Source organism: Seriola aureovittata, chromosome 2, assembly GCF_021018895.1.
Source record: "Seriola aureovittata isolate HTS-2021-v1 ecotype China chromosome 2, ASM2101889v1, whole genome shotgun sequence".
Taxonomy (NCBI): domain Eukaryota; kingdom Metazoa; phylum Chordata; class Actinopteri; order Carangiformes; family Carangidae; genus Seriola; species Seriola aureovittata.
The window spans coordinates 6,476,432-6,502,494 of NC_079365.1; the positions used below are offsets into that span (position 1 = coordinate 6,476,432).

General features: G+C 38.4%; 1 protein-coding gene across 2 annotated transcripts; it reads right to left on the minus strand.

Moving 5' to 3' along the window:
* Positions 1–1,226: 1,226 nt before the first annotated feature.
* Positions 1,227–25,008, minus strand: mitfa (melanocyte inducing transcription factor a). Of its 2 annotated transcripts, XM_056387129.1 has the most exons (10): positions 24,957–25,008; positions 19,846–20,095; positions 6,457–6,669; positions 6,249–6,344; positions 6,009–6,117; positions 5,515–5,598; positions 5,104–5,160; positions 4,750–4,825; positions 4,358–4,505; positions 1,227–2,776 (listed from the first exon to the last, which is right to left on the minus strand). In XM_056387129.1, exons 1-10 carry the CDS (start codon positions 24,968–24,970, stop codon positions 2,372–2,374), a joined length of 1,452 nt encoding a protein of 483 aa, XP_056243104.1. In that variant the 5' UTR covers positions 24,971–25,008; the 3' UTR covers positions 1,227–2,371. The 2 variants fall into 2 exon arrangements, with proteins under 2 accessions (XP_056243104.1, XP_056243112.1); XM_056387137.1 differs by lacking the exon at positions 5,515–5,598.
* Positions 25,009–26,063: the final 1,055 nt, after the last annotated feature.

The following is a 26,063-nucleotide window of genomic DNA, read 5'->3' on the forward strand; positions in this document are numbered from 1 at the left end:
GACCGTTTGTTCACTGTTCAACAAATATGAGCGATCAATGGCTCCACTGTAGTGTTCACACATGAACTCCAAACTTTTTTTTTTCTTCTTGTTTTTTTCTTCTTTTTTTTTTTTTTACAAAAGGCCTTATATACAATATATCGGCATCAAGTGTTTTCTTTTACAATATTAGCAGGAAATAAACACACACCAAAAAACAAAGATTTCTCTCTTTATACATTCAGTTTATACGTGTGTAACACTGTTCTGCGCTACTGGCTTCATTAACAGCGCCTAGATTTGTTTGCTTTCACTCAATTTTAACCTTAACTGTACTGAACCTTTGATGTGTGTGACTGGGAGAAGGAATAAAAACTTTTCGTGTGTGTGATTTTACTTGTACCTCCCTTTAACTTTAACACCACATAAACCAAATTGAATCACACTACACTCTTTCAAGGATTTATTAAACCAAAATGTGGCCTATGTAATGTAAAAATTAAAATATTTGACCCAAGAAATAAAATATAGACCCAGATGCCTCTTATGAATAGATTCCACAAAATAACCTAAACTTACATCTATATCCTTTACACAATTTTCACTCTTTGTCTTTTTAACCATTTATACAACTCAACATTGAAATTACATACATTACATACCCTTTAAGGTTTTTTTAACACCTTCTTGTACCTTTTTAGCAGATGAACTTTGCACAAAAGTATCTTTTTCAAACTCACAGACTCGGTGCAGGCCTGTCTGTAGCTAATGTGCGTTGGGCCACAAAGCAATGACGGCCACTGGATGTGACCGCACTTTAACCAGGGTTACTCACCGCTCCAGAAGTTCAGGTTACCTCAGTCTTTCAGCAAGAAAGGCGGCTCTTCTCACCAGTCCTTTACCATGGAGAGTTACTGGTTAGCTCACCAATAGCTTGCGGCTAGCTCCACAATAGCTGGCTGTTAGCTTAGCAGGAAACTCAAACTTACTTTGTGGTTAAAACTTTAACTCAGAATAGCATAATGTACTCCACGGAGCTGGATAGCTTTCTGGTAACACTAACAAAGGCACTTTGACAGAATGAAAGTCCATTAAACAGGGAGTTTATCAAGCGTCATCATCTTCTCCGTCCAGAAAATTTGCATTACTTCCCCTTTAAAGCTTATAGGTGTTTGAATACCAGAAATACCAACTTAATAACCATAAATATAAAAAAACACAAAAAATATCTTGGGGTTATTTAATGAAATAACCCAAGGGGTTACACGTGTCTATAAAGCAACTGATACATCTGTGGCAAAGGCTTCTGTGAGCCCTTGTTAGCATAAAAACAACATTTTTTATTCAGTTCTTCATTTTTATTTTACATTCATCATAAACAAAGTATGATGTCGTATCACATCAGGAATATAAAATCAATATAAGGTTAATTTACCCTTTTATTGTAATAGACTACTTTTCCTTCCATGTGTCTTATTTACCTTTAAACTGGGACATAAAGTATAAATAAATGTTAAAGTTCTGAGATCAGAATAAGAAACGATCCATAACTAGTTTTTGGGTCATTATAAATTTAGAAATTACACAGAAAAAAAATCCTAAGTACTGGTACGAACATAATGAGCTCTCAGTGAATAAAAGAAAAACAATACAAAATAAATAAATGATATTAATAATATAATACTTCATGGTGACAATAATAATGCTTCTCATTTGGTCAGTGTTTAATTTGTTATTTCTTTAGAATACATACAAGGACTCGGCATAAAAAATAATCTAAATTTAAATAAAGAGTTAAGAAACAATTATTATTATTATCATTATGACATTTTGTCCACAACAATTAAATCTTTTTTATTTCTGGCAAATTGAACACAAGGCTTAAGTTTTTACACTTCCCTGCACATTTTCACATGGTTTTTATCACAGTTGCCATGGACAGGTCGTTACGCTTTATATTTGGGACAAATATCAAAAGTAAAAAAAAAAAATACAAGAATTAAAAAAGGGTAAAAACTGTAAAATCATCAAGTTGACCAGTGTTCAATGACAGCATATCGTAGACATACAGTATGTCTCAATCAGATTGAATTAATTTGTCCTTTGTAGTTGTTCTTAACTGTCCATCTATAGGTAATCAAGATTATAGGACGGCATAAATACTGTGTATAATAGAGAAATTAAAAAAAGGTCACAGTAACATATAAAATTTCAGCAATAAATGGACAAAAATAGAGATAAAATATGGAAGATCAAGAGGAAATTTGCTTCTCAGTTCCTTTATCCACTTAGTCATGTGTATACCTGTAAGTCACTTTAATGTAGGTGCCTCATTGATGGGATGCTACAGACAGAGTGTCTCAGTGGTGGTCATGTTGTCCACTGGATAATGCTAACAGCCATGCTCCTTCTCCTCCATACTAGAAGTGGAACTGTGGTGGCTGCTAACGTTGTTGGACACATCTGGGGACATGGAGGACAGCAGGGGGTCAGTTGGGGAAATCGACGACAGGGTGTTGTCCCTTACCAACTCCTTCATTTTACAGGTCCTGGAGTTTCCATAAGGGCCAACATCCCCAGCATCTTCAGGGATCTGGTCAAAGGTGATGGTGCCGTTGTTGAGGTCCAGTGTGGTTGGAGGGGACATGTCGGGGGCCGAGCTGTGCTGGTAGAGATCTGAGGGACAGTCGCCGAGGACGGGCTCCTGTTTAATGGCCCGTGCCATCAACTCTGATGTGCAGACAGATGGAGATGACACCACTGTGAGACCATGAGCCCGGGCCTGGATCTCCAACTCCTTGATGAATAAAGAGATAAACAAAACATGAACCGTCTTATTCAATGCCAAAAATTAAAAATATGCACATCTTCATATATAGTTTTGGGAAAGGTGTTTATTTGTTTTGTCGCCAAGAGTTAGATGGGAAAAATAATACCACGCCCATGTCTGTACGATTAATATGAAGCTACAGACAGCAGGCAGTTCGCTTAGCTTAACATAAAGACTGGGAACAGAGGGAAACAACTACTTTTACTCAGAGGTAAAAAAAAAAAAAAAAAAATCTTGCTTGAAAGCACCTCTAAAACTCATCTGTTAAAATGTTATGATTTTGTTTGTTTACATGTTTTTACACAGAGATGATAGTTTGTTGTTTTAAAGGGCACTAAGGGGAATGTGGGTTTGTACAAGTCCGACAAAAGTTGGCTGAAACTCATGTTTTCTGACTGTGTGTGGCAAATCAATCACTCAATAAATCAGACTTTATTTGTGTAGCACTCATACAAAAAATGTAACACAAAGTGCTTTATAGAATAAAAACAATACAGAGCAATAAATAAAGCAATAAATAAAAAATAAAACAATAATAACATGCAGGAAGTGAGGAAACGCTATTGTGAAACACGAAAGGCAAGAAAACAAACATAAAGTAATAAAATGCAAAAAGAGCAAGGAGATGTTAAAACCAGAAATAAAAAGTAGCATATTAAAATGAAAACAATCCAGAAAATAAAAACAGAATAAATGGACATGCCAGTAAAATAGCATAAATTGTATGAAGGAAAAAGGTAGGTCTTGATTTAGGTTTTCTAAAACCACAACATGTCATTTAATTATAAAATATAACATTTGCTCTTTTGTTCAGATTAAACCAACAAGATTAATTATATTAACTAGTGAGCTTTAGAGGTGCTGGTAGATGGATTTTTTTTCTTTCCTTTGGACAGGCTAGCTGCTTCCTCTGTTTCCAGTCTTCATGCTATGGTAAGCTAACCAGCTGTAGCCTCATGTTAGCGTATGAGATATGAGAGTGGTAATGACCTTCTCATCTAAATCTTGACAAGGAAGCAAACTAGTGCATTTATTGCACTGATTGACTAGTCCGTAAGTGCAAAAAAAATTCATGTCAGTTAAAATATATTAAATAATATATTATATTATATAAATAACAACTTCTTGGTCAAGGCAGATAGAGCCTGCTTCTGAAGTTTTTCCTTGCCACTGTCACCGTTTGCTCGCTCATGGTGGGAATCTTTTGATCAGTAACCTGCTCTATATGAAAAGCGCCTTGAGATCACTTCTGGTTTGATTTGATTCTATATAAACAAAAGTTGACTTGACTTGACCTTGACCCTACAATATTAACATGTCATTATATGCTTCTAATTACCTGTGATGTTATGATTCTAACCTTAGCCTCTAGTCGCTGCACAGATTAATTAAATATCCTGAAACTGTTTGAATTAGTGAAGCATTATCTGGGCTCCGTTTACTGAACACTTTTGGTGGTTTGTTCCACTTTTTTCCATGATTTAAAAAATTTTACTTTATTGAACCATTTTGTTACTTCATCTTTTTCGCCGTGTCAGACTGACCCACCTGTATGCGAAGCATCAGATGGCGGTTTGCGTGCTCCAGCTTCCTCTGTCTGCACTCGAGCTCCTTGGCTCTCTGCTGCTCCCGCTGCAGCTTCCTGATATAGTCCACTGAGGCTTTCAGAATGGTGCCCTTATTCCAGCGCATGTCTCTGGGGTATACAGTAGACAAAGATCTACAGTCAGAGTCAGCTGACCATCTGACCAGAACAGCACAGGATTCTTTACGACCCCTCTGAGCAAATGAGCTCTACACTTAGACTTTAAGGACACTTGGACTCATGAAGAGGAGGATGTAAGAAAAACAAAAACAAAGCTGATGAATAGACAGACAAACAGACAGCTGGATGGCCACACTCATTCATACACATAAATACAGAGAAAAAAAAAACTTACGGGTCATTTGACTTGGGTATTAAAGTTCCCAGCTCTTTGATGCGGTCGTTGATATTGAATCTCCGTCTTCGCTCAACTACAGGTTCAGGAGAATAAGCAGTTAGTACAGCAGCCTGGTAAACCAGTCTTTGCAGTATGCGTAGCTTTGCAAGCCACGGAATAACTCAATATAATAAAAATATATATATATTTTACAAATGTTTTAACATTTTACAACTTATTTTAAATTATAATATTTAAATCAGATTTTAGAAATGTGGGGTTTTTTTTCCACAGAAATACTACATGCAAAAAGGAAAAGCATAAAAGCTATGAAAATAGCTGAGCTATAAATATTGGATTGGTTGGACTTACTTAAGTTGTGGTTGTCCTTCTTCTGTCTCTCTTTAGCGAGAGCACGAACTTCAGCCTCTGTGAAGCAAAGAGAAATGTGAATGTCAGGGCTTTTGAGAAAACGACATAATTTGATTAAATGGGTAATAAGGCAGCAGGTCTACAAAATGATCGCATCGTAGCATTTGATGTACTGTACAGTAAATCTGTCACCGTTTTCTCATGCTGCATAAACACAGCCGACATGAAATCATTTACACATTCTGAGGGTTACAGCAGAAAACAAAGCTACAATCATCACAATTAGCTTCTCGATTACAGTTTATTCATATTGTGTGCGATTCAGTCATACAAAAAATACTGCAGGTATAGATTGAAAACAGTTTACAAAACATCAGTCATCTTTTTCACTCTTTATTTTGCTTTGCTTACCTACTGGAAAACCCTCTGGCCTTTGATAGTTTTCATACTGGCCACAGGATCCCGGCTTGTCCAGTACTTGCTTCATGCCAGGAGCTGGAGTAATTATTTGGCAAATAATTGACTTAATGGTATCTTGTGCATTTCCAAATTGCACACAATATCGACACTGGCTTACAGTAAAGCTTTCATCTGTACAGTATGATGGAAACGTGTTTTCTTACTCCTTGATTAGACAATAATGTAAAATGCAACTGCAAAAATACTGAATCAGACCTTCAGACAAATTACAAACTTTCCATAGTGTGTGTTTTAATGTGATTTGACTACAAGATGAAGTGAGGTTTATTGCACTTGCTAGTCACAGATAAGCGTACTACATTGACTATCAAGTGATTATACAGTCTGAATTTATAGCTCTCACTTCAACTCAGCCCATATGATGCCTAAGAACAGTAAATCAACAGGGAAAAAAGAATGATCAAGTGTTTCTGTTTGTGGTTTACCTGTGTATTCCCTTTTAATGTTGGGCGGACAGGAGTTGCTGATGGCGAGGCCCGGGAGTGGAAGTCCTTGATTGCCATACACGTCAAGAAGGTTGCCAGACACAGGGAGCTGCAGAGCATAAAACAAAATATCCAATGTGTTGTTATAATAATTATAAGAGCTGAGTACTGTATATTACTTAAGAAATGGACATCATCCCTTTGAAGTCATATTTACAAGATCTATCCTTGAAAAATTACCGGGTTGTTAATTTGGAGTCCTGGGTCCATGAGTCCAAGAACATCTTCATTGTAACTTGACTCCAAGCTAATGATATCATCAATGACGTCATCCATCTGTGTAACATAAAATCACATTTGATTTCATGATTTAAAAAAAAAACAACATATTTGTGATTACAGTTGGTCAGGGTTTCTGAGTTTGATGAAGTCAGTGAGCAAGGCGTACTTCTTTTTCACAGTTGGAGCTGAGGGTGAGCAGGGCCATGGGACTGTTGGGGGCGCTGCTGCCGTGCCCGGGCGGCATGCCGTGCTCAGGGGGCTGGCTGGGGCACTGGCTGCCGGCTTTACCACCCAGGGTGGTGGACAGATACTGCCTCACCTGCTGCCTCTGTGCCTGCTGGATGTGGTACTTGGTGGGATTCTCCAGGTGGGACTGAACCTGCGAAAGCAAGACGTGGACATTTGTAGAGATTTTCAGTTCATTCTTTTATCAAGTCTAGTATATGAAAGTTTTTCTATTAGTAGATTAGAAGACAAGGATTAAAGACCGCAAATAATGGTTAAAAAACATCAATAATCATTTTTTTGCAATCTGTGGAAACATATTTAAAGGAAACAAAATAACTGTGTGGATATTTATTTGAAATAAACATTTGAATGTGTTCAATTCAAATAAGTAATGTCTGTAAAACTAAAGATGTGTTTGATTCAGTTTCATGTTAAATGTCAAATCATGAGCTTTGCAGAAGGGATCAAGCTGTATTATGATGACTGGAAACTGAAAACACCATTTTAAAAGCCACCTTTCGAGCCTGACTGCTGTCATGTAATTTGTATAATTATGCTGTAGATTTTGTTGTAGAAATTGTATTCAAACAGATCTTTCTTCTCAAATTACATTTCAAATCTTTAAACTGCACAGGAAAACTACGGACTGATCTCAAACGTACAATGAATATTTTAATGGCGTCATTCTCCCATTGACACTGGCTAACTTTATTTAAGGGAGAGTAAAACTCTCCTCTCCACAAAAGAGACACTGTGAAGCATTTCAGCTGTGTCACATGATCTATGACCAGTTAAAGTCATGCAGCAACTCGACAACTAATGCAGCAAAATACAAACAGTTTTGCATCCACTAGCGTCACTGTGTATCTCCGATAGCATCAACAGCTGCAAACTGTGTTGAGGGAGTGTGACTAACAAAGTCACAGTATGTAATGGCACATAAGTAACTGCTATTTCAAGCATGAGATAGAGATGAAATATTAGCTTTATCTTCAGGTTCTGTCCTAGTCCAAAAATCTGTTGCGGCTTTTTTTTTTTTTTTGGAATAACATATATGAAATTAAAAGAAAAAATCAACCCATCTCACCTGATAGTGGCTGTATTCAAGCATCTCCAACATGTTATTAGAGTGGTAATTAATAAAAACAATCTACATACAGTATATAATCCCTTTATCTTGTTAGCCTACAGTGCGGACGGCAAGCTAGTTTGTGCAAATATGAGAGCAGTCACTAGTCCTGCTTAATTTATCCAGGGCTGAAGGCTCATTAGTTATGCAAGTTAGGAAATGGAGGAGGACACCAAGGCTCATCCTCCCACTGCTTTGTTGTTCCAGCTTAACTATGAATTTATGTCTTTATAGAGCCCATTTGACGTCACCACCTCCAGCGCACAAAGGAGTCTTTCTACTGGTTGGCAAGTAGTCTGCGAACTGAAGCTTGCTTAAGGCCAACTAACATTTAATCTTTAGTTCTGCTCATCTAGTATAAAACATTATTTGTTCTGAGCACCAGGAACACAATTGACACCACTGTTTCTCAACAGGCTAGCCATATTAAAACCCAAATGTATGGTGTGTTTACCAACCCACCCATTTTTTGGATTTTTAGAGGTTAACTACATTTAACCATGAATTGTTACGCAGTCACATTTGAAGAGTAAACAAGGTGAATGGCCTCATTCATACTGACAGCATTTTCAGGCTCAGTGGTTCTGAGAAACATATTGAATTTGACTCTTCAGATATGGTTTTGTCCATCTTAGGTCGCATCTCTTTGTACTAGAAAGCGTTTGATACCCACCCTGATAGTTACAGCAGAGCAGCAGTCAATGGGAGTTTATATCCTCCAGAAGCTTTTTATAGGCTTTATTTTTGTGAATCAGTTGATCATGGCGCCAAGCACAGTCAGTGGTGCACTGCGAGGGGCCCAGAGGGCGTGGTGATTGACTTCTAAAAAAATTTTGCAGTCAGGGGTGCGTGGTGGAGCTCCAGTGCTGGTGGAGACAAGAGTGAAATCACGACACATCCGATGATGCGGTTCCCTTCAAAAAGTGATGAAAGATGCGCAATTAGAAGGAGGAGGATGAAGGGCTGGAACCGTTAATCAATTCAGCTTGAGAGAGCAGTGGGTTCAGCCGTCAAGAATTGTGATATTATGAGGAAGGAAAGGGACATGCCAAAACATCAATATTTAGACCTACCAAGGACCTTCCATTTGCTCTAATATTACAAAAAAAAAAAAAAAAGCCCTGACTTGTTTCCCAACTCTGGCTTGAATCACATCCTTACAGACTTGTAGTGGTTTCTCACATGAGGAGAAGAGCCCAGAAAACACTAGCCAGGTCTCCATAAATAGAAGTGAAAAGTCGGCAAAACACAATTGTGAATGGTTTGTGTTCCCACTGAGTGATGTTCTATAAATAAAGCAGGGCTTTCTTTTCTTGCGATATTGTTCCAATTAAACGTGACGATGAAGTTCCAGCATCTGCCTCTCAGTTGGTACTGGCTCCCTGGGGCATGTTACGGCAGGCACCACAACTTGAACGCCAAAAAAGTGTTTCCATTTCAATTATGCGAAACATTGCTTTGTTGAATAGTCTGAAAAACCACCTCACGTGAGCATATCTCTTTTGTTTTTCTTTACTCAGTTTCAAATTGTGCATTAAGCAGCTTAATGGAAACGCACCTACTGTTGTTGTAAATATTGCGTTGTAGTAAATAAAAAAGCAAATGCTTTCTCTTTTCTCTTGTCACTTGAATAAGAAATTCTGAATCTCAGTAAGTGTGGGTTCATTTGGTGAAATGAAAATAAATGAATCATGTTCAGGAGTAATACATTAACAAAAGCATGGAAACCAAACATTGAGTTTGTAGCCGTCTGCAGAAAAACTGAGTGCACAAGACAAGGCTTTGGCAAATACATCTGCTTTTACATGAGTGAACTTCTGGTGACGCAAAAGGCTCTTTGTCCATAGAGTACAAACAGTCAGTCCATTTAACTTGAAATCATGCTCTACAAATGTTTAAGCACACAACCATCTGAAATTGTTAATATAAAAGAGAAAAGTCTTTTTTTCCAGTATTATTTAGTCTACAGTCAATATTTTTAAGCCAATTTTATATGATGTATAAACTGAAGTTGCATTCAAGGATAAAAGTAACAATGTCCATAGACAACTGTCTTTTGTTTTTATTTGAAATGTTTATTTAGGACATTTTATTCATAATGACTTGTTTGTTCCAAGCTTACAGCAACACTGGATGAGCTGTGTGTGCCAGCAATACTATCACTGTAGCTTTTTAGGCTGTAATTAATACTCCACAGAGGGATAACATCAATGTCACACCAGAGTCTTTTCCAATTTGGGCTCCCTAATTTAACCGTTGAGTACTTTGCCACATTTATTAATGCAAGTACAAAAAATGCTTTGCTCAACTGAAGCATCGATTATTTACAGTGTTGCAACTTACATTTTGTCACCGTCCATGAAGATATGAATCTGCTTTCATAAGCAGAGCACACAAAGAAGCAAGGGTTGATATACTGCATTGAAAGCCGATTTTATGCTTCTTTATTCACAATGTTGAATTGTAAACTCCCCACCAGAATCCAACATTTACCCAAGGATTTAAGCTGCGTATCACCTTCCTCACGTGTGATGAAGCGTTATCGGCCGTGCGGGTAATTAATGCAAACGTCTGCCGCTGCATCTCGTGTAACGCTGCTGGGACACACAGCATCGCGTCTTTGTCTGGATTATTGGAAACTCACTAGGAGCTGGAGAGGTGAGCACAAACTCAGGGGATGTGCCTCCTGGCTGGACAGAATCAAACAGAGAGGACATTCTTTGTAAACTCATAGTAGAGCGTTTCTTTGTCTCCCCCTTGACAGTGTGGCCTTTTCCCTCAGCCAAACCTTTGGGTTGAAGGAGAACTATTAACAAGGGATGTATTTCATTTATCCCTACAGCAAGCCGAGCTCTCACTTTATTCATAGACTCTTTGTGAGACAGAGGTTTATTACCTTCTCAAGAAGAGCACATGGGTCCATGTTTTAGACTTCTGCCCTGAGGACCAATAACATTTCGAAAGATAGTCGTCACTCCTTGACCCCTGAAAAGAAACAGATCCATTCATATCTCTCAGCCAGCTCCACTAGGTTTCTTACACCCTTGGCAGTCAGCCACACTTGAGGGCATTTCGTCAAAGGAGGACGCTAAACATTTACTGTCTGCTAAAAGTTAATAGGATGGCTACATTAGAGCTACTAGCTACTGAGACGTTTGCTTTCAAATCACATCAAAGGCAACCACTTGTCAATAACGCAAGTGCACAGCGAATGATTTAACAGCCACATGATTCATAAAGAGAGAAATTTCTGGAGTAAAATATTACCTTTCAGTGTCGCCATATGCTCTTATTCTTGGGAGCAATTGAATTCTTAAATGCATTAATACAGCTACAGCTGATTTGATGGTGCTGCAGAGATTCAGCTTTAGAAAATATTACATCTTCATAGATTTACAAACAAAATAAACCACAAATCTAAAGCAACGTTTATTGAGGCCAATATGTACTCAAAAAGAAGTACGTCATGTTGTCCACCATTAGGTTGGCACATGACGTGTTGATATTTCTTGTGTAAAAATATAAATTTTGGGATTATGGTGGAGCTAGAGGATATATAACAGAAGTCACCATATGACTCATGTTTCAGGAACAAGGCACAAACCTCATTTTATTAAGGACCCAGACCATCAGTTCTTTGATAACACACACACACACGCACACGCACACACACACACACACACACACACACACACACACACGCACACAACATCTACACTCATTACACTGGATGCAATAAAACCTGAGTGAGTAAAAAGCTGGTAGCAGTAATTTATCAAAGCACCTGTTCACAAACATTATTTTGAACTGCTTTGATTTTCTGGCTGAGAACCAGCTCCTCCCCCCTCCACCAGTCTTACCAGTCCAGCAATGGATTCACATCATTTACTGTTTTTAAACTTCAGTCTGTTTAAATTTCAGGAATATAACAAATTTTTATTATGGATTATTATTACACAGTAATAAAAAAAAATAACTGATAAGAGTATCGATAAAATCCTAATGATGTGATATCCTCAGGTTATATTTTCTGTCCGACCAAAAGTCCAAAGTCCAGTCATTTCCTCCAATGGCTACTAGAGTCTGGCTCAATCCCCATAGACTCACATGTTAAACTGTCCAACTTTACAGCAGAAATAAACAGCCTGGTAGAAAAAACGGTTTTGGTGTCTATAGCTAATTTCCCCCTTCATGATAACTGTACATGGTGTGAATTATTATATAATTATATATAATTATACAATACATAATTATATAATTCACCTGTTTACATTTTATTAAGACTTAAAAGTTGTATAATTGAGGTTATGGCCTTGCTTTGAGTGACAGGTGGGTGCCATCACAGCTGACTTGCCGCTAGGTGTCTACCCTCTAGCTGTCTGCTGGGAATTACCTCAGTTAATTCAAGTAAAAGAACGTGCTCTTTCATGTGTGTTTGTGGTGTCGATGCCTTTAGGAGGATTTTTTTATGCAAATATCAGATAAATAACTTCACTTGTGCAGTTAATTGACTAACAGAACATGAGCTTTTTGAGGTGAAGGAAATTCTATAATTCTATTTATATGTTATCACTAATTAGGTTTCTGCATCAGCACTCATTATACCTGGCTTCTTAGCTTAGCTCGCTAACAAGCTAATTATAGAGGAAATTAAGTAGCCTTAGGTTAGCCTTCAAGCAAGAGAGTTGTGCTAACGATGCAAATGGGACCACATGTTTGCCACAGTTATTGACCCAGCATTGACCGAAGTCTCAGCTTCCGCACACCCCACCTCTTTGCCCATTTTTAGATTAGCTTGGAGTTAAGCAGAGTCAGACACTGCCAAGATGGCACCCGCAGAGCAGCCCACTCTGACCATCAAAACTCCTAAACCTATGGATGACATCACAGACATTATTTCCATCTTTATATGTTTTTTTCTCAATACAGGCTGCGGGCATTTCTCTGTGGATTGAGCGTTTCTTTTGTTACAGGTATTCATGTAAAACCTAGACCTGCTTTATAATCAAAATAACACATTGCACAGTGCAAATCTCACTTTCTACAATATGTGGCCTTTAAATTGCATATTTAAAAGTCCAGCTCCATTACAATCCAAAACAGTGATTCACATGGCAGAGAGGTTAAGATTAAGTTCTTTTAACTGCCACCAACTTGTTGCTTCCAGATTCCTGGGTTGTTTTCAGCTGATCTGAATCACAGTGAATAATGCAATGTAATGTTTACTCACTAAGACATTTGGAGTGGCCAACACCAAAACTGCACAAATGTCACATCAAGCAACCTGTTGTGGTGGATCTACTTAGTGTTAGCTGGAGGAATGCTTAGACAACATGACTAATATAGAATAACCTACTATTAAATAAAGTTTTTAAATAAATATAATAAATGTGGTTGGTAAAAGTTTTTTCAGAGTAGAGTCAGTCTCACTGAACCACATGTAAAACAGACTGTAAGACCTGTATCTTTGGTGATTCTGGTTTCTACTGTTCACTCATTAGCATCTGTAGGTGCTAGTAGACAGAAGTAATCTGGTATCAGCATGTGTTCATTTAGACTTCATAGCACTGAATGGTGATATTTACGGCAAGCTAGTGTTTTATTACAGCAGAGCAAATCTGCTTTGAGGGAAATGACAAACTAAAAAGTTGCAAGATCAAGATCACTGGTGAACTTTTTTCCACTGTTACAGATTTAGATCTATGAAGAGGAGACACAGTGTTTGTTCTATAGCAAACAACAGCAGCATGTTTTCTACTCTCATCTCTGATCCCCCACTTCAGCCCACACGTCAGATAAAGAACACGAGACCTATCATTAGTGGAGTTTGTATGGAGTTCGCTGTTGCATAAAACTATAGACTGAACCTCCCTTGTTGGAAACAATTGTGAATAAGGTTTCTGCAAAATGTCAAAAAACTTTTGGACATCTTGGACTTTCGGTGCTACTGGATCTCCGGGGGCCTCTCCAAGGATATTAGCATCTTAGCACGTGATGGACTTTCACCAATTCGTAGCAGTGTCACTGTATCGCCTCTAAAGTCGGACCAATAGACCAAAACCATTAGAAACCTGCGTACGATGGACATGAGGTTGGCATGGAGGAATGCAAATCTGCATACATGATGTTTTTGTTTTTTTTACCCGTGGTGAGACCCCTGGTCTCAAATTGAGGGTAATTTGTTATTGTAAAGTTTGGAAAATTCTGAAACACAAGAAAAGTTTTTTTGTCCGTTCAAGCTGTGGTCAACAGTGGTGTGGCAGCAAAGTGCTGAACCAGAGCTTTTCCTGATGGGCTGCAACACAAACAGGGCCGGTGGCTCAATGTGAAAAAAAAAAAGATGAAATATCAAAGAGAGTTAGACAGCAAGCAAGAGGGAGAAAGATAGATGAGGCTGTGAGGCTTTGATGAGCTGATCGGCCCAGCGGAGCCCACTCTGGTTCTATGTGACCGCCATCTTCCTCACGTGTCTCCCTCTCCAGCTAACTACGTTCTGTTCAGTCACCCAGCTTCACCCACACTCTCACTATTCATATGTTTGTATCTTTATCATCATTTAAACACTGAGGCGGCAGTGGACTGTGACTGAGTCGTTTTACATGGTTCAGCTTAAAAAGATACAGAGCTGAGGAAGTTAAAATCCAGAAAAATCCAAATGCTTCCAATAGTTGTGCATCAAGCAGCAATAACTGCAGATAACAGGAGGAGCAGAGCTCCCACTACAGCTCCTAGTAAGTCCGGTATAAACACCAGTCAAGTTTTACAGCACAAGCAGTAAAACATTATTTTAAAAATGTATATTTAGCAGGATAATGTTGTATAGCTTTGTTTTCTGCTCTGGTTTCATGAGAAATTTCAATGCACTAATTTAAGTGTAAAGTCTGTGTCATCAGTTCAGATCTCAGATCTACGTTAGCCAGTAGTGACCAGCATGTGTATTCAAGGTAGCTAGACGCTAGAGTAGTGCTCTTCTTACGATCTTTGCCCAATTGATGAAGCCTATAGAGAAAAGTACATTTGTGCATATTATAAAACAGATACAAAACATTAATGCAACTAAGGAGCCAACATTTAGGCCAAATGTTCATTTTCCAGAAAGTTTAACTGACTGATACCAACAAAGACACTCTCATAGGTCCAAAGTGATAATAGGAGCTGGATTTTAAGATGAATGAGTACTACATGTGCTGATTTCCGCCATCGCCTCAAGGAAGTAGATTTTGCTTTCTTGCCTAATGCCCTTAGTAACAGTTCTCTACAGCAAATAACAGCTACTGTAGCAACAGACCTCTTCATCTAGAGGAGGAGCCTGGGACAAAGAGATGTCTTCTGTGCTCCTTAGCCTGTGGCTAAAGGGTAACATTAGCAAGAATGTAACATCCTCTTCCAAGAATGAGGCACATTGTCCGAGCCGTGTGGGATTAAGAACATGCACTTGCTTAAGTGACAAACAATAAACCTTAATTTAGCAGCTACATAAATACACAAAGCCTGGTTATAATGCCTGGTTATAATGCCTGGTGCAGGGCGATGCACTCTGCCAGTGATGCTCGCTGCAACAGAATTAAAGAGTGAAGCCATTCAAACAACATACTGTACATTTGTACTGTACTGTTATTATTTTTATTATTTTTAATTGGTGCTGCTGTAACACTATTACACCCCAAAATATCACTGTTACCATTACAACCAGACTGACAGTGCTTGAATACAGCTGCTCCTAGTTTCCTAACTCTCTCCTCTCAACCAAACCGATCAAGGCAGATGGCCGTCCACCCCGAGTCCGGTTCTGTCCGAGGTTTCTTCCTGTTAAAAGAGTTTCTCTTCTCCACTGTCGCATGAGTGCTCATGGTGGGAACTGTTGGGCTTCTCTCCGTAATATGTGACCTTACTAAGTAAAGTACCTTGAGATAATGCATGTTATGATTCTGCGATATATTCAAAACCGAGTTGAATTGAATATGTTCCCCACGAGCAGCAAGGGTCAGGTCACAGAGTGCAGCACTATCGTACTTTACACATAACATGCTGTTCTAAAAAACAGAAAGCACAAGTTTGTCAGTGTAAAACAACAAACTGCTAGAGAACTCATGGAGTGGATTTTGAAACTTGTACAGACATGTCTTTCTTTTTGAAAACATTATCTTGAAGAATCAACTGGAAATTTAGAACAGAGCTTTAGGTATACTCTGATGAGTCAGACAAACAAAAGGCTCTCTTAGCTCAGCTTCGGCTCAGTCTGAGACCTCAGAGTTTTCCCCCTGAATATCAAAGAGCACAAACATGTAGCATTATTCAGCTCAATGTGCCTGGAGTTTGAGGAAAAGGTCAGTGTAAACCACTAACGCCTGCACGTGGAGCTGAATCTGATGATTTTTAAAAGTCGGGGTTTTTCAGGGCCATCAATAAATATATGATTGTATTTGATCCCATTAGTGATTATATCCAAAGTCAATCATGATGTCTTTGGGATATATCAATTTTATGCTCTTTGTGCCCTTTAGCATCTTTAATATGTTCATATACTGGACAATAGTTTTAGTATGACTGGAATGGCTGAATGCAAAAGCTGTTGTTATGCATGGACATTTAAAAATTAGAACAGCGAGACTGGTGAGAGTGAACCAAAGAATTAAAGTTGCAGCTGAAACGATTATTAGAGCTCAGGGAGAGTGCAGTCAGGTGATAATTCACCATGAATTTGTTCCCTTCACATTTCATGTAGTAAATATTGATTCATGCAGCTTAAAGTGTTTGGAAACAGTAAAATTCTAAATGGCATAGATTTATATTAAGATTGATTTATTTAAGAGTTGATCCAAGCGTGAGAACACCAGGATAGGTTTGTAAGTAAAATACCACAGTCAAGTTAGTCAAGTTCCAAGAGCAGTAAACTGATTATTGATGTGAAAAGAAATTTAAACCTTAGACCTTTCTCACAGCTGCCACTCTGACATGTCAGAGAAGGAAAAGCACAAGTATATCATTACATGCATTCCATGTAGGTGAGCCAGGCCCAGGGCCCTGCTATGTTGCACATGCTCACTCACTCAGTGAGGCGCACTTTTTTTCATGCTATGACAAGTCAAAATGCCTGCTGTGAAAAAAAGTCTATTCATCATTGATTTTTCTAATGGCAATTCAACATTTTTATGACACAGTTTTTTGACTGTTTTGGTCCATAACACAAATTTAGGATTTTTTTCTAAACTGCCACTGGTGAAGCTCCTCCACAGTCATTGTTCTATAACAACCCTGATAACATCTAAGACGACACGGATGTACGCACAACTCAGCTCCGAGGAGAACAGTTGCAATACACAGACAAGAAAACTTTCCTAGCTGTAGTGTACCGTGGAAGCAAAAGAAAGGTCCCATTGTGTGAGGTCAACTCTGACTTAACCCCGACCAATAATTTAGTTTTTAAGTTTTTTGTTTGATAGTTCTCGTTGTGATGTGTCTGTGGAGAACTGTGGATCATGGATAAAGCTATAACTTTATAATTGATTATTTTAAATGTAATGTTTTTCTTTTGTTAGTTTCTGTGGAGATTTGACTTTGACTGTACTGCACTTTATCTGTGGAGTTTGTGAGGGTTAGAGGAGATGAGTTTTAAAGGATCTTTCCCCCAGTAAAGCAATACAGGAAATAGATTTTGGACAAAATAGTGCATTATTCACAGTAAAACATGTCTGCAGGGGATCTTTACAGTGCTATGTGATAACTTAACACAGCAGCTGTATATTGTTGCAACAGTAAAAATTCACAACTGCTGTTAATTGTACTTGCTGTCACACTTTTGTTGATGTTAGATGACAAACATATTGCTTGTAGATTATTCTGGATCAAGAAATAAATCAATCAAGTATCTTAAACTAAGATAAATGCTTTGTTATATCCTGTCCAGGTCTACAACACAGATAAAAAAAAAATCTAAACTGTAAATACTTTTTTAAAAAGCTTAAGGGTAAAGACATAGAAATAAATGACTCTATTGTATGGAAACAAAGTTACGCAGATTATCTCTCTGAATTGTTTCTTTCTGCTTGGAACTTGGAGATGCAAAAAGGGTGAGGATGGCTGCTGTGATAGTGACTGGCTTTAGTTTAAACTCTTTTTCTTACAATATTTTTACTGTTAAGGCTGATTTTTTTTATTGTATTTGGAGAACTGAAGGGGGGCTGTGGAGGGAGAGTTGTTGGCAAAGACACTACATGAGGTGAAAGGGGCAGGTGCATGGTTGGTGTTCCTAAAACAATGTTAAAAAAAAAAAAAGTTAATTATTTTAGTTGAATGGCTTATCAACAGCTGCCGCAGTGGCTGTGACACACAGCTCACAGAGGCACTTTAAAAACTTCCACACCTGAATTTCTTTACCACAATTTGCATATAAAATCTTGTTCCTTCTTGGAGTCGTAAGTCCAGGCGCTCCTTATAACTGTGACTCAGAACCTGCTGGAGAATCATCACATTTTTTACTTTTCTTCAGTATCAGAGTAATCCAGTGATGCTTGTCTGTATATTCATGGGTACATGGACGAACAGGAACCGCTAATAGCCAATTCGGCACAGTTTTAATGTTGCTAACTTGCCAAAATGTAAATTTAAGCTAAAATCTGAGTTCAAGTTGTAGCCGGCAAGCAACTATTTTTACTTTACTGTCTGTTTACATCCCCCAAAGTTATTGAAAGTGAGAGTGAGAGAGGAGGCTCACTCTGACAGACTTTAATGATTTAATTATCTTGCAATGTATCAATTAATTTCTTTCTTAAATGAGCTCATGTTTGAACATATTTGTTGCTGACTTATGAAGTGAGTGTCTAATAAACGTCTGCCTTCCTTTGCCTTGATCCCTGATCACTTGATTCTCAGAGGGGTCAGAGGTAACCTGGCTAATTAAGGGTCCCTCCTCCCCTTCTGGATAACCTCATCTGAGCTTTATGTTTTCACTTTCATGGTCCAGCAGTTCTGCCTGGTACTTCTAAGCTAATTTTGCCTCGCCTGCACGGTTTTAGGGGGGTCTCTGATAATCCACAGACAGGTTAGGTTCAAACTGTCAAAAAGGGTTTGTCCAGGAAACTGGCATTGTTGTCTAGAAAAAGGTTACAGTATGAGAAAAAGTTCCTCCAAACTGTTTCCCCAAGTAGTTTTCCTGCTTGAGTATTAGTGCAACCGTTCTTACAGAGGAAAAACAGTATAATTATATTCCAGTATAAGCCTTAGAGCATCATCCCACTGCAGTCTAATGTTATTATGAAGAAAAAAAAAACAATATAGTAATTTTCCTTTCTGCACATGGACACAAAACCATGTGAAAATAGAGAGCCATGTACCAAGTGATAGTGTCACAGGAATGGTATAGTGCTAAAAGATTATGTTATTGTACAATCAATAAATACACTGATAATGTCAAAGATGAAAATGGTACTTCATACAAGCTGGCAAGTGATGTCATTCATAACCTTATTTCCATCACACAACAGCAGAGACGTTACACTCATCTTGCAGAACTTATTGGACTTAATGATATCACATGCATATATCTGTGCTAATTGGCAGAAATGAAGATTTCTCATATGGACAGAAAATCATTAAACCGAACAGAGACAACTATATATCAACAGTCTGACAGTTGGAATTTTTTTTCACAGCCATTTGTAATTCCTGTGGAGTTGAAAATTGATAACTGGTCCTGATCTTTATGGCCTAAAAATACAATGATTAAATGTAGTAAAGATGCATTCATCTCAGCTATCTAAAAGATACTGTCTTCCAAAAAAACATCTTTGTATTCTCATGTGTTATTTGGTCTATTTGGTCACACCAGGAATCAAATGATTGAAAATATGTCAGTATAGTGGAGCAAATAGGATTAAATGAGTTGAATGCCAAATGTCTGGAAACAGGAATTCTGTCAAGAGATAATCCCCCCTATGGATTTAACACAGTCCACTCTCAGAGGACTGTATTTGTCTCTCAGGCACTGACACACATGGAGCAATTCCTGAAGCCAAAGTGCACAATCCTGTTGAATTTCTAATTTAAAGAAATGGAAATTTTGCATGCAATTCAATTTGCAATACCTGGAATCAAGGATACACAAGAGAGCTTCCACTGCTATGTTGTTTACAAAACAATGTCACCTTTCACATCACGGCTCTCGCTCACACAGGTGTACCAGACTGCTGGTGGTCTTACCTTGAGAACTTCCATGGGCGACTGGCTCACAGCAGGCCAGCCAGAGGGAGGCGTGACATGGACAGTGAAGGTGTGCTGGTTGCCGTGGCGCTGAAGGTCCCTGGTCCTCCTTTCTCGGTCCTCCCTGCGCTCTTGACCCCGGTGACAGGCAAATACTGGCTGCTCTCCGAGCCGGACCTGTGACGTCACGGGCGGTAGAGGGGGGGGACTCTGGAAGCGTTTGCAGAGGCCATGCAGGTCCGGGGGAGCACTGAAGACCCCAGCCCACCCAAGGGCAAAGAGAAGAGGGAGGAGTTCAACAGACCAGGCTAAACAACATGCTGGTGTGCACAGTCACTGGCATTACTCTGCATTACACTGGCCATCCTGAGCGAGTGAGCAATATGTGGTATTGTAGTGGAGTACAATATGATGATTGAGAGAGAGGGAAGCCAGAGATTCTTTTACTGAGAGTAAGTTATTGTTCTGTGAATGAGAGTGAAAGAAGCAATATGAGAAAGGGGTGTTAAACATCAGCACAGTGCTTCCTACACGTTAGTAATTCAAACTGCCCTGACTGAATATGCGAATAAATGTAAATGTATCCTGAATTACAGTAAAAATCATACTTCATGCCCCATTGAGCTGCATTTAGATTATAACAAGCTGTAAACACTGCACACCAGCAAACAGTTTACACACAGCATTTACTGCACACACTCAGTAGACACTGAGAAACAGCTCGTTAGCTTTCATTTATAGTCATGTTTGTGTCCACCTGAAGTATAAATCCAATAGTGATTCTCCTTTTAGCTCTGCTTTGGTCTCCACTAACTCCTGAGGGAAACATCTGCCTCTTTAGTAGCTCAGTGCTCCACTACTACCACTAGCTAGGTCCAGCTAGATGCTAACTTGAGCCCCTTTTCCACTGGTCAAAAGTTTACGTCATGCTTTTGCAGGCAATGGAAAATGGTACAATCGGTAATTACACCTGGGTCAAATGACCCAGTAGACACGGGTATTTATTGGCTCTCGCCCTGATTGTTAGTGATGTAAACGCAAGATCCGGGTGAACCCGCTAATTTACATACCTTTGTTTTTTTTCCTTTTTTTTTGAAAGAGTGAGCTGCAGCCCTGAAATAAGTTGTAAGAACACACAATCACAGATCGAAGCGTCTCACACAGAGGCTCCGACACGTTTACAGGATAGCAGGTTACTCTTTCTCTTCCTCATCTGTGTGTGTGCTCTATAACTGCATGTGATGACATCACTCCTTGGAGTTGTGTGTGTCCTCAGTCTAAACAGAAGCGGCAGTGGAAAAGGGGTCAATAGTGGGTTAAAAAACCCGCTTATACCTGCTAATTTTGGTGTAAAAAGGGTATGGTGGTCTGGTGCCACCGCGTCTGAAAACAACACTAATGAGAGTGCTGAGACTGAACCAAAACATTAAAGTTCAGTGATAATGGTGGATTGATCAAAACATATGGTCCCTCCCACATACACGTCCACTGTTGCATGTAGAAATATTGATTAGAGCAGCTTTAAGTCACAATTTGTCATAATTCCAAATTAGCCCAAATTCAACAGAACCGAAAGCCAAGTCCAAAGAACTGAGTCATTACTGCAGTTGTTAATTCTGTTAATTAGCCCACCATCAGCAGCCAAATTTAGTTCACCCTCCATGCTCTGCCAGCTCAGAGAATGAATGAAGCTGGTGGTAAGCTGGTGTGGATTATGTGCCACCAGACTCCAAAGGTCTGAGGCAGCACAATACCTGTACCCCTTTGGAAACCATTTAATCACTTCACAGCTTTACTCATGCAATAGCACACAAAGCAAAAACTCAGTCTGTCCGATCTGAGTTCACCCTCTCAAATGTGCAGCATGTCTGAGCGGACAGCGCCTGCACATCCCAAACCGAAATGGATCTGGCAGTGCACACGCTGTCAGGATGAGGCATTCCCTGGGAAAATGATTCTTTTGATAAAAACCACTTCAAATCCTCTCAGCCTGTGCAGCTGTGTGATAATCGCACTAATTAGGCTGGTATGCCAAATCTAGCCCCGGTCTACAGCTATCACTTCAACATCACCAGTGGCAGTGCTTCAGGACTGGGATAGAAGCTCAATGATCTTTTTTGTTTAGTTTTCTTTCTCTGAAGAATATCTCAGTTATTCACAAAAATCTGCACCTTCTTTCTTAAAATTGTGACGATTCTTTTGGATGTTGCTCGTGACTAGTGCTACTTCTAACCATTGTAAATCCTAACCCCAGATCCTGGGGCAAAAGTTTGAATTCAAAGTGATATGAATAGTAGTTTTCTGAGGAGTTTGGTGATTTTCAGTGTTTGTCTAATTGTACTGACTGTGACTGTTCATTCATATTTCTTTCATATTCCCAAGAATGTTTTTTCCCAGTAGATTATTTCCCAAGACAAGACCTTTACAGAAACATTTTTAAATGAATAAATAAATGAAGATTAACAGCAATAGAGAGCAGTAAATTTATTTGTCAACCCTTGTGTTTTGTTGATATTGGCTTTACTTCTCATTATTATTTGGTAATGGTAAATGGACCGCACTGCATTTTCTAGTCTTATCGGCCACTCAAAGTGTTTTACACTACAAGCCATTTATACATTCACACAGCGCTTCTCTATCAGACACACACACACACACACTGATGATACATCTGGGGCAATTTGGGGTTCAGTATCTTGTCCTAGGACACTACAAAATGAAGACTGGAAGACCTGGGAACTGAGCAACTGACTTTCTGATTTATGAACAACCCACTCTAATAATGTAATGCTTTGTAGAAAGAACTGTCAGTAAATACAAACATCACTGTATTAAACCATGTTATACAGCTGAGGTTTTCATACTTTCATTTTCTGTACTTCTGAAACATGTCATCAATTCAAGGTTTATACACAGTTCTCATAAATTTAGGGAAACAAATAAATTAAAATAACAATTTATAATTATATGTTTATTTTACATTGTTGTTCACTGGGTTTGGTAAGTTACAAGAAAGTAAACAGTAATTTGATTAATGTAAATGACATTTATTGATTTACTGCACTGCAAAATACATTGATATCCATAAGAAAATAATGCATTTTCATTTTTTAAATTAGACTTGTGCATGTAAGTGAATGTATGTAAACAATAAATAATTGCATTTTAAAGAGGACATTAAATGTTATGATGCATGTCCAGATGACCTCACATCATTGGTTATGGCCATAATCCATGTCAAGGTCAGTAAAACCAAATTTTGAACCTTGAATTTTGGATGCATGACTTTTAGCAGTACTAAGTGAGTGTCAGTCTCAGTAAGTCAAGTGACCTTAATGAAGAACTGTGAAAATAACTGTTAAATCAACAAAATGTCATTTGACTTTAATTAACTGACCTACAACCTAATGGGCTATGTGGACTGAAATTGTTGTATTTGTGAGCATGGTGCTAACAGTCACTGTAACCACACAAAGCAGTGCACAACTGAAATTGTTAGTGTGAGTTGATAGTGTATATACTTTGATCCAGAGGTTTTCAAACAACTGTTATACCAGGCTTGGATGACCAGAGCATACAGTGCATTCAGAAAGTATTCAGACCCCTTACATTTTTTCACATTTTGTCATGTTGTAGCCTTTTACTAAGATTTAAAAATATATAATTTTCCCTCATCAATCTACACTCAATAACTCATAAGGACAAAGTGAAAACTGAATTTTAGAATATTTTTGCAAATTTAATAAAAAGGAGAAACTGAAATATCATATTGACAGGAGTATTCAGACCCTTTGCTGTGACACTTGACATTTAGCTCAGGTGCCTCAATTTTTGAGATGTTTCTTGTTTGATTAGAGTCAAAATGTGAAAAAAAAATTGAAGGGTTCTGAAAACTGCACTGTAACTGTGGAGTGGAACGACAGTTACATTCATTTATGACCATTAACAAAACACAAAGTTACCTTACTGACTTGAATCTTTTCACTTCAGTTAAGTTGATGCCCTGTAGTCCTTTCTCATTAAATATTTGCAAAGCCATGTTTTATTTAAAACCCTGCCTTGTTCACATCATGTTTGCCAGCCGGCAGTCTTCTTCTTCACTGCTTTTGTGGGGACTTAGCTTCTTTGCACACTGTTGCCACCAACCGTCAATTAGCAGAATTGCATGAAAGTATCTGTTTTATTAGTCCCTTTCCCAATGTTATAAAAACTTAAATCAGTACATAATTGTTGGATGGGGCCATGATATTCATGTCAATGTTTCAGCCTGTAAGCAGTCAGCATAAGCGAGAATACATCGAGCTTGACCTAACAATCAACAGTCTAATGACATGTATCCCTGGAAGCCTAAAGATGATAAAAACACTATTTATATCCATTAGTTATGTTAATAGTTAATGAGTATGTACAAACATACACTCATCTCAGCACAACTGGCCAAAAATAGAGAAACAGCATAAGCCATGTCTTACCCAGATCCACTTATGGTAGTTTGTTCCTTAAATATGCATCAGGAAATATGTTAGTCACTTAAATTGCAGAATCCAATATCTACAATATCTAAACAAAATAGATCAATGAGCTGATGTGACGCTGGACTCTCACATGACTCAGCTGACTACTGCTGACCATTCACTGCTCATGCTTTCGCAGAAAAGGCAGTGACACTTCCCGACCACACTGCAACACCTTCACCCACAAATAATGTCAATCATCTGTTGAAATGCTGCGCCTCAATGGGTAAATTCACTGTGTCGCCATCAAAATCAGTCCCATTGACTTGTTTGTAAACTTGTTGACAGTTAATTCTGTGAAAACCGCAGAAAGCCATTTCTTCACAGTCTGAATTTAACAAAGCGTGGTGAAGATGATTAGTGTGCATATGTAGCACAGACACACAACTGATGCCAGCTGTTGCCAGTTGTGAAAATGTTAAAAGCTGAAGTATAACACACTTATGCAATTGCTTTTAAAAGACACCCACCAGTTAAACATGGAAAAGGACACACTGGAACACAGGATACAGCATTTGTCACCTTTATAATGAATCAAAAAGACTTGAATGTCCAAAATAAAATAAAACTTAAAAAGGATAAAAACATGTTTCTTACCTTTTTATTTTCATGTTTGTCCCTAAGGGTCCCCACTGCAGTGTAGCTGCGGTTTGAGGAATTAGGTCCTTTTAAAGTGCTGTAGGATGGCAGGACTTCCTGGTGTGACACAATAATGTCTCACTAGCAAGTTGACAAAGTGACAAATCCTAGATGTCTTGACATTTGTGGTTTAATTGGACATACTGGTTTAAGGAAGGAGGCCAGGCAGTTTTGTAGTTTTGCAACATGAGCAGTTATCTAGCACACAATCTCCATTTACTGCAACTGTTGAGTGGAGCGAGGTGCGTGGTGGATTACAGAATATTGTAGCTAAGAGGTTTTATAAGGTTCAAACAGTACCTCAGTGTCTGCAGAATCATGACTATATCCAGTGGGTATTAGGGAAAAAAAAGTGTGAACAGTCCTAAGAAAGACAGAAAGATAAAATGATTTTAAAGAAAATCAAATGACTTTGTAGTTGAGTTGCTTTGAAGTGCACAAAAACACCCATAAATAATAAGATACCAAATTATGCTGAAATTCTAGATTAGCCCATAACTCATTCTTACTCTGAAACACAAAACAAGCTCCAGAAGCCTACAAAATAAAAATACTAATAATAATTTTGGTAATTCTTTTGAAGCTATTCTGCTCTTAGTTTCACTTTATTGCATAGAATAACTGTAGATGAGATAACCCATACAACTGTTATCTGTGCATTAAATATAAGGCTACAGCCAGGATCCGTTGGCTTAGATTAGCATAAAGACCAGAAGCAGGGGGAAGCAGCTAGCTTGTCTGAAGGTTACAAAGTCCACCCCCATAGTACCTCAAAAGCACACTAAGAACATGATATAACTTTTTTACACAAGATATTTGAATGAGTTTTAGTGGTGCTGACGTTTTATGTTACCTCTGCACAGAGCCAAGCTAGCTGTTTCCCCCTGCTTCCAGTCTTTGTTCTAATAAGATAATGTCTCCTGGCTGCAGCCATATATTTAATGGAGAGACATGAGAGTAGTATCTCATCTATATCATGGCATGTTTTAGGATTGTTTCCTCTATTTGTGTGAGTACAGTCTTTGAATTACTGCTTTTAAATCAACTTTTATAAAAAAAGCCAAG